Genomic DNA, 9,020 nt, shown 5'->3' on the forward strand with positions numbered 1-9,020 from the left:
GAAGAAGTCTTCTAAGAAAACATCTAAAAAGAAGAAATACTCAACTTCATACCCACATTAATAATTGTATTAAAACACAGATGCAATGAATCAAGGGACAGGACGTACTATGTACTCAAGAAAAACTGCTGAAGAAGCAGAATGCTTGATTGAAGTTTTTAGGTAGTTTTTATGCATCTGCTGAAACCAAGTAAGCTCCTTCACCAGTTTTTGGAATCTAACCATCATCAACATATAACCTAAATGTCAAGGAAGTTCAAAAATGGACACTTGAGATTTTCCAGGTACTACTTCAATGGGTTCACATGGAAAAATGTCTTGTTTTGTATAATTATGCCTCTATTTTATTATACACTAAAGCAGCCTTTCTTAACTAAGGTGCCATGGCACCCTGGTGTGCCTTCTGGCTTCCTTAGGGGTGCCTCAAAAGTTTGTGGTAGAAGGGGGGAATGAAGACTGAGGTGAAGGGGACTCCTGATGTAAAGCAGGAACAATGCATCTTATTTGTGTATCAATCGGCTGTAGCTCCTCCAATCATCTCTGAATTGGTGCTGACACTGTCCTTCCTTCTGGAGGGGGGCTACATCTGTTCCCCATGGCCCCTGTGTGTGTTGTAAAGTAGTCACCGCTCCAAGCTCGCTCCCTGGATAGACTACAATCTCAGGTTTAGTTTACTAATTTGTATTGAGATTGTAGTCTATCACAGGAGTGAGCTTGGAGCGGTGACTACTTTACAACACACACAGGGACCATGGGGAACAGACGTAGCCCCCCTCCAGAAGGAAGGACAGTGTCAGCACCAATTCAGAGATGATTTGAGGAGCTACAGCCCAGTGACACACAAAATAGGTTACAGTTGTGTTAATAGTTAGGGTACTTGGATGTATTTTTAAGATTTAACTCCTGAGTTTAGTGTCACTTTAAATGATGAAAAACTACTTTGAAACTTTAATAAATCTTGTTCCCTTTGTTATATAACATCATAATATTCCTGCCCCTGTTTAGCTTCAGTTTCCATCGGTGCCTTAATCTCAAAGTACTGATGGTGAATTTCTGATGGAAGGTATATGGACATTTCAGAAGGACTTTCATTTAAACCAAGTCATCCTGAGGTGCGACGTGCACCCGGACTTCTCATCTCCTAGCCATTTACCCCAATTACACCCCTAAACTCTGATTACAACCAATGTATATCTATCCTAATCATTTACAATAGTCATCACTACTCAGGTGTGTCAAGAAAAGATAGTTGTGTTTTACTAATTCTTGTGTTTCTTTGCAACTCTTTGTTACTCTGTGTGTAAGTATGTGGACTTCAGAACCATTTTCAGAAATATAATACATATATTGTAAAAAGCCTGAGGATGGGACATAAGGAAACTCCCTAAAGATTGCATCTTAAATAACATATGCTAGTGCAGATTAGGGTGTTCGATCTTTGTCTTTACTTATCTAGAGGAGAGCGGTTCTCTATAGTGTCCTCATCACGCCTTAATGACCAAGGAAACATGTGGGTCCCAAGCTTACACGGGTTGAGAACCACTCCTCTATAGTGTCCTCATCTTCTGTCTTTACTTATCTAGAAGAGATCAGTTCTCTTTAGTGTCCTCATCTTCTGTCCTTACTTAACTAGAGGAGATCAGTTCTCTATAGTGTCCTAATCTTCTGTCCTTACTTATCTAGAGGATATCAGTTCCCTATAGTATCCTAATCTTCTGTCCTTACTTATGTAGAGGAGAGCAGTTCTCTATAGTGTTCTCATCTCCTGTCTTTACTTATCTAGAGGAGAGCGGTTCTCTATTGTGCCCTCATCTTCTGTCCTTACTTAACTAGAGGAGATCAGTTCTCTATAGTGTCCTCATCTTCTGTCCTTACTTATCTAGAGGAGAGCAGTTCTTTATAGTGTCCTCATCTTCTGTCCTTACTTATCTAGAGGAGAGCAATTCTCTATAGTGTCCTCATCTTCTGTCCTTACTTATCTAGAGGAGATCAGTTCTCTATAGTGTCCTCATCTTCTGTCCTTACTTATCTAGAGGAGATCAGTTCTCTATAGTGTTCTCATCTCCTGTCCTTACTTGTCTAGAGGAGACCGGTTCCCTATAGTGTCCTCATCTTCTGTCCTTACTTATATAGAGGAGAGCGGTTCTCTATAGTGTCCTCATCTTCTGCCTTTATCTAGAGGAGAGCGGTTCTCTATAGTGTTCTCATCTTCTGTCCTTACTTATCTAGAGGAGATCAGTTCTCTGTAGTGTCCTCATCTTCTGTCCTTACTTATCTAGAGGAGAGCGGTTCTCTGTAGTGTCCTCATCTTCTGTCATTACTTATCTAGAGGAGAGCAGTTCTCTATAGTGTCCTCATCTTCTGATTCTGTAAGAGCTAATTAACAAGTAAGCGAGTCTTACTTTGCTGGAACGTCATAGATGTTTTATCACCAATTAATTCCTCCAGAAGATACATTATTTTTCCACTCCAGTAACAGGTCAAGCTGTCCAGCAGTAGTGACAGGGTTGGGACAAACCATATAACACTGCCAGGGGTAGTTCCAACTGTTGCCTTTTATTCATATGTATTAAACCCTCTTCCCAAACTAGAAAATGTGTGCCCATCCCAAAACTGGTAACGCTTGGGGATATTAGCTTTCTTCACATCATGTATAATCACGGTTAGGCATGATGTTATTTAACATACATACATACACTATATTGCCAAAAGTATTGCAACGCCCCTCCAAATCATTCGATTCAGGTGTTACGTGGAAATGTCTTTGCTACTAAATATTCCGCGGTCGCCTGTTACTGGGATTATAACAAAGTGGAAGCAACTGGGAACAACAGCAACTCAGCCAGGAAGTGGTCGGCCACGTCACATGACAGAGCGGGGTCAGCGCATGCTGAAGCACACAATGCGCAGAAGTCGCCAACTGTCTGCAGAGTCAATAGCTACAGACCTCCAAACTTGGTGTGGCCTTCAGATTGGCACAACAACAGTGCGTAGAGAGCTTCATGGAATGGGTTTCCATGGCCGAGCAGCTGCATCCAAGCCTTACATCACCAAGTGCAATGCATAGCGTGGGATGCCGTGGTGTAAAGCACGCCGCCACTGGACTCTAGAGAAGTGGAGACGTGTTCTCTGGAGGGACCAATCACGCTTCTCTGTCCGGAAATCCGATGGAAGTGTCTGGGTTTGGCGGTTGCCGGGGGAACGGTACTTGCCTGACTACATTGTGCCAAGTGTAAAGTTTGGTGGAGGGGGGTCAGGGGTAGGGCTTGGCCCCTTAGTTCGAGTGAAGGGAACTCTTAAGGCATCAGCATACCAAGACATTTTGGACAATTTCATGCTCCCAAATTTGTGGGAGGAGTTTGGTGACGGCCCCTTCCTGTTCCAACATGACTGCGCACCAGTGCACAAAGCAAGGTCCATAAAGACATGGATGGGGGAGTTTGGAGCGGAGACTGCGAGCCCCTCCCCCAACATCAGTACCTGACCTCACAAATGGTCCAACATTCCCATAGACACACTCCTAAACCTTATGGACGCCTTCCCAGAAGAGTTGGAGCTGTTCTAGCTACAAAGGGCGGAGCCAACCCAATACTGAACCCTACGGACTAAGACTGGGATGCCATTAAAGTAAATGTGAGTGTAAATGCGTCCCAATACTTTTGGCAATATAGTGTACATACATAAAATAGAAGTCCAAAAAAATAAAACAGTAGAGAGGGTTGAATGGAGGTGCTTAGTGTAGAATAGGGGAGAGAATAAATGGAGGACTGGGGGCTGATCAGGTTGGGGGGTTATTGAAGGAGTGGGGTGCTGATCGGGGGTGCTAGGCACACTGTTTATTATAAATCACTGCAGAAAATGTGGGCATTAGTACACACACAGCCACTACTGAGCCATCACGCCAACTCTGCACCATATACTCATATACTGTATGTAGCTCCATATCCTGCACCATATATGTAGCTCCATATCCTGCACCATATAGCTTTGTATAGGCTGCAAAGAGAGTGGAGCTGTCTGGGAAGCAGTGCATTAGCAGGCAGTGGAGCCATATGGGTTATGGTGCATTGGCAGGGAGTGGAGTCGTCTGGGTCAGGCTGCATTGGTAGATAGTGGCACAGTCTGGGTGGGGGTGTGGGGGTGTGCCGGAGGGGAGTGGAGTGGTCTGGGTCAGGCTGCATTGGTAGAGAGTGGCACAGTCTGGGTGGGGGTGTGCCGGAGTGGTCTGGGTCAGGCTGCATTGGTAGAGAGTGGCACAGTCTGGGTGGGGGTGTGCCGGAGAGGAGTGGAGCGATCTGGTCAGAAGTGCAATGGGAGGAAGCCCCTGAGCTGGGTTGCCTTGTCTTTTATCCTGATTGCACTTTATTGGAAACACAAACCATCCCGACTCTTAGTTCTTGGTGTGACGCTCCTTCCCTTTCTATCATAAGAAGGGCAGGGCAGAGATCTGTGATCCCTATGGAATAACATTCATGCTGAGTGAACACACATCAAAGGAAATAAAAAAAGATTTGGATGGTTGTTTTCATTCATATTTGTAAATTAAAAATATGAATTGTCTTTATTGAGATAACAAATAACAAAAAACCTCTTACACATGTTTATGTATCATAATAAATTGTAAACCACAAAATGGGGCACACATATACAGGGCCGAATTTACTCTCTCTGCTGCCCCAAGGCCAGGTTCCTCAATGTGCCCCCCTACCTGCGAACCCCCCCTCCCTATGGAGAAAGGCAGATCTGCAGGCTGCATACATGTACTGCTGTACAATTAGCTCTGCTTGCCCAAAGCCGTGCTAAATGTAGAAAACAACTACCCGCCCGGGCATCGGGAGATAGGAATTGCACACCCCTGCTGCCCCTCTACTCCCTACTGCCCCAAGGTCGGGCCTTGGTTGGCCTTGTGGGAAATCCAGCCCTGGACATATACCAAACAAATTACTTGTCCGGGTGTCAGTTCACTAAGCTGTGAACCGGAATTTTTATTTTATCAAAAATTACTCATTCCATCATTGATCCTCCACAATGATTCCTTCCCCCACTAGATGTCCTCAGTCTTCTGGGTTCACTGACACCCATCATCATTCAACATGAGGACTCAGGACATCCTAGAAGTGCTGGGTGTCATGAACCCGCCCCTTGATGGAGTGCCACCACCGTGCTCTGCAGTCACACCTCCTCCTTCTTGGCACTGTTCCATGCAGCATTTACTCAGTCTTCCGGGTTGAATGATGCCCAGTGTCAGGGGTCGCTCTATATAGCCAGAAGGGATGAGCTCAGGTTTGGATAGAACCCAGTGTGGACTTGAGCTCTCCATACAAGCCATGAGCGCTTCCAATTCCATGAGCACTTCAAAAACAGCTTCAGGCCAGGCATTGCCCACCCCGCAGCTGCATTTAAACAAAGGGGTGGGATGTTTGCAGTGACATAATTTACCCTACAGGGCCCTATAGACACATTGGGTCAATCTCATTTATAAAATTAGGGCTGTAGCCATATAAGGTAAATTATGTCACTATAAACATCCCGCCCCTTTATTTACATCAGGAATATAAACAATTCCCAGCCTGCAACTAATTGGACGGCACAGAGGGAGCTTCCGTCTATTTTTGGAAGGAACTCCTTTTAGGTTTGAAGGAGCTCATGTTCAGATCGAAATTGGTCCAAACCTGAGCTCATCCTTCATCTCTGGTTCTAGTAAACCAAACCCCTTCCACTGTTCAGCATGAGGAAGGCATAGACAGGGTTTGGTTTTCTATTTATTAGTGTAACTGGCCAGACTAAATATCCGTCACCACCCCTAGCCCAATATCCACCACCAAAGTGCAACCTTCCTGCAGCTGTATAACCTCACCTCTTACCCACCTGCAGCCCCCTGCAGCCCCTTTACCTCTGGTAGTCATGAATCCATCACGCCTACCACATACAGCTATTATACCTGCCTCCCTTCACTGCAGCCATTATAACTATCTGTTACCCCTGCAGATGTTACATCATTATCCTCTCTATGCCAACCAGTTGGGTGATGGAGTAAGGTGTGAAGAACTGGGCCTGCTATATCTGAGGTTCCCCAGCCAGCAGTAAGAGAGTGGACTCTACTCTGACCTCCAAACCTGGCTCACATCTCTCAAGAAGCTCCTCTTCTGGGCTGCACTGGCTAGCAGACATCTGGGTTCACCCTGGTAAAAAAGAGAAGCATTGCTGTATCTATTAGCTCAGTATGAGTTCCTCTCTGGGGTCATCACACAGACAGAACTCTGGAGAGATTCTCAGCTGCGCCGTACTGGAGTTGCTACAACAGGACGAGGAAATGACGCGAAAGGTAATACAGAATGGTTGGTGCCCACTAGGAGGCAACCAACACAGGAGGGTTTATGATGGTGTCACATACCTGATTTGAGACTGAATGCGTGAGGAGGCCTCCCTTGCACCCTGTGTCACGAGGGCTCTGGGGTTGGGAACAGAGTCCAAGTAGACAGCGAGTGGCACGGGTGCCAGTGGTGATAAGACCGTGTAAGCTGAAATCCAGGAGCTGGAGTAGAACCGGGCAGAATCCAAAATCCAGGTCAACGAACCAAGGTCACACCAAACGGGCAGGAACAGTACAGAGGGATGAGGCAAGGGCAAAGTCCAGTAAACAATCCAAGGTCGGGGGGCTGGCGGCAGGCAATAATGGTCAAGGCAGATCCGGGTGAAAGTAACACAGGCAGATAAATCACTGGACACAGGAACACAGGAGAGCTGAAGATAATCCAGCAATATGGAGGCATGCAGGCTGATCTTATATGGTGGGAACAATTAGGACAGTGTGTCACTTCCTGTGCGCCATTTGGCGTGCTGTTTCGTGGCTGGTCCGCGGCGCATGCGCGAAAGTGCGCGTTTTCCAACGGGACTTCGCTCATGCGCAGCAGCAGCAGGGGGTTGCTGACACCATATGACCCGAAAAGGTAATACAGCATGGTTGGTGCCAACTAGGTGACAACCAACACAGGAGGGTTTCTGATGGCCTTGGTGTTGGCCAAGGCGGAATCCTCCCCTGCCTACTGCTTGTCCTGGCTCATGTCAGGTTTTGTAGCGGCTGGCCTGAAAGTGATATTGGGAACTTCAGCAGGGATATCTCTTAATTCATGTTCATAAAATTTAATGGATAATGGAAGCGAGACCAATATGAAAGGATGGACAATTGCGGTCTGAGGTGAAGAAAAGTAGGAAGGACCATGGCCGTATTCAGACATCTTGCTGGTCTAGACACAACTGAATGGCGACTCCCACCCCCGGTTTTGTTGTTTGGAGGCACTAATGAGGGCAGCCTGGAACCTGCTTGACATAAAGAATTACCTCTCAGCTATGATTTGTTCCAACTTGGATGTTTATTGCTGGGAAAGATCTAAATTTCTTTCTCAGAACTTTGCGTAAAGTCTCCGCAATTTCCTTTGTTCTGAGGAAATATATTATGGGACTGGCCAAGTGCGGCACAAAGGAATAAAGACAGAGGAGCACCACGTTGGCTTCGTTTTGAACTTTTAACAGCGGGATATTAGTCACAATGTAGACAAAGACTCGAGGCACGTAGTACAGAGAGATGACCAGGAGGTGGGTGGTGCAGGTATAAAAGGCCTTCTGCCAATTTTCGGAGTGAGTTGACGATATTTCTCTTATGATCAGAATGTAAGAAATGACAATGAGCGCCAGGCACGTTAGAAGCACAACCAGCGCGGACGTGAAAGCCACCACCCTGAGGGATGACACATCCGTACAGGACAGAGCTGAGATGGCGGTATGAGTACAGAACAACGTGCCGATCTTGTCCCGGTCACAAAGGGCCATTTGTGAAATCCTAGCGGTGATAACTACGATGGTAGAAGGCGCTAAAACCGCCCAGCAAAGACCGCACGCCAGAACGATCATCCTAATATCGATGAGGGTGGCATACCTTAAAGGATGGCAAATGGCAGCGTAACGATCCACGGCCATTAATAACAGAAGGAAGGAGTCAACTGTCCCGAAATAATGGACACAGAACATCTGGAAAAGACAAGCCCTAAAGGGCATTTGGGCATCTCCAAACCAGTACTTGGCGATCAGTTTTGGTAAAGTGGCCGTGTCGAACAAGAGATCGGAGGCAGAGAGGTTGGCAATGATCAGGTACATGGGCTGGTGTAAGTGAGCGCTGATTATGACCAAACCTAGGACACTCCCGTTAGCCACCAGAGAAATAATATAGACAAGAAACATTATAGCGGATATGAAGGAGTCCAAGTATTCCGGAGCCCCTGGAAACCCGACCAAGGTGACTTCTGAGATCAGCGTCCGGTTGGACATAATTCCTAACAGAAGGTCTAAATGGGACACCTAAAGAAGGAGAAGGAGACACATTATATAATGTCATACACAGGGCCGGATTTACTCTCCCTGCCCCCCCCACAGCCATGTTCAAGTTCTCCTTTAAGGTTGAACTTCAGTTTAAAAAACATTGCTGGCGGGAAGCTTCTTAGTGCAGAGGAGAGGCGGCAAAGTTTTGTAAATATACACTGAGCCGTGCATGCTCATCTCATTATGCAATCTGGGAGTCATGCCTGTGATGGTCAGAGTCTCGCAAGGCCTCATGGGACTTGTAGTTGTCCCACAGTTGGAGGGCCGAAGTTTGCCTACCCCTGCTAGAGGGTTCTACAGACATACATTGCTAAGTGCATGGATCACTCTGTATCCATCACGGGGGTTCTCCTGTGTTTCTGGGTCTCATTGCAATCGCATGGCTTACTATGACTACAGTTACACCCAGGGCCGGATTCCCGCCAAGGCCACCGAGGCCCGGCCTCGGGGAGGCACGGAGAAGAGGGACGGCACAGGTTTGAAGTCACCCGACGCCCGGAACATGGAGTTCCGGGCGCCGGGCGGTAATTTGTTTTCTACATTTAGCTCTGCTTTGCACAAGCCGGGCTAAATGAAGAATGGGGAAAGCTGGTTGTTTACAAGTGATCTCGGCGATGTCGCCAAGATCACTTGTAATTAGACTG

At 46.6% G+C, this 9,020-nt stretch overlaps 1 protein-coding gene across 1 annotated transcript; it reads right to left on the bottom strand.

Moving 5' to 3' along the window:
- Positions 1-7,344: 7,344 nt before the first annotated feature.
- LOC108802617 (olfactory receptor 1M1-like) lies at positions 7,345-8,325 on the bottom strand. Its single transcript, XM_018574473.1, has one exon. It carries the CDS (start codon positions 8,323-8,325, stop codon positions 7,345-7,347), a length of 981 nt encoding a protein of 326 aa, XP_018429975.1.
- Positions 8,326-9,020: the final 695 nt, after the last annotated feature.

This window comes from Nanorana parkeri, unplaced genomic scaffold, assembly GCF_000935625.1.
Source record: "Nanorana parkeri isolate BGI_ZX_2015 unplaced genomic scaffold, ASM93562v1 scaffold2984, whole genome shotgun sequence".
In the NCBI taxonomy this organism is placed as follows: domain Eukaryota; kingdom Metazoa; phylum Chordata; class Amphibia; order Anura; family Dicroglossidae; genus Nanorana; species Nanorana parkeri.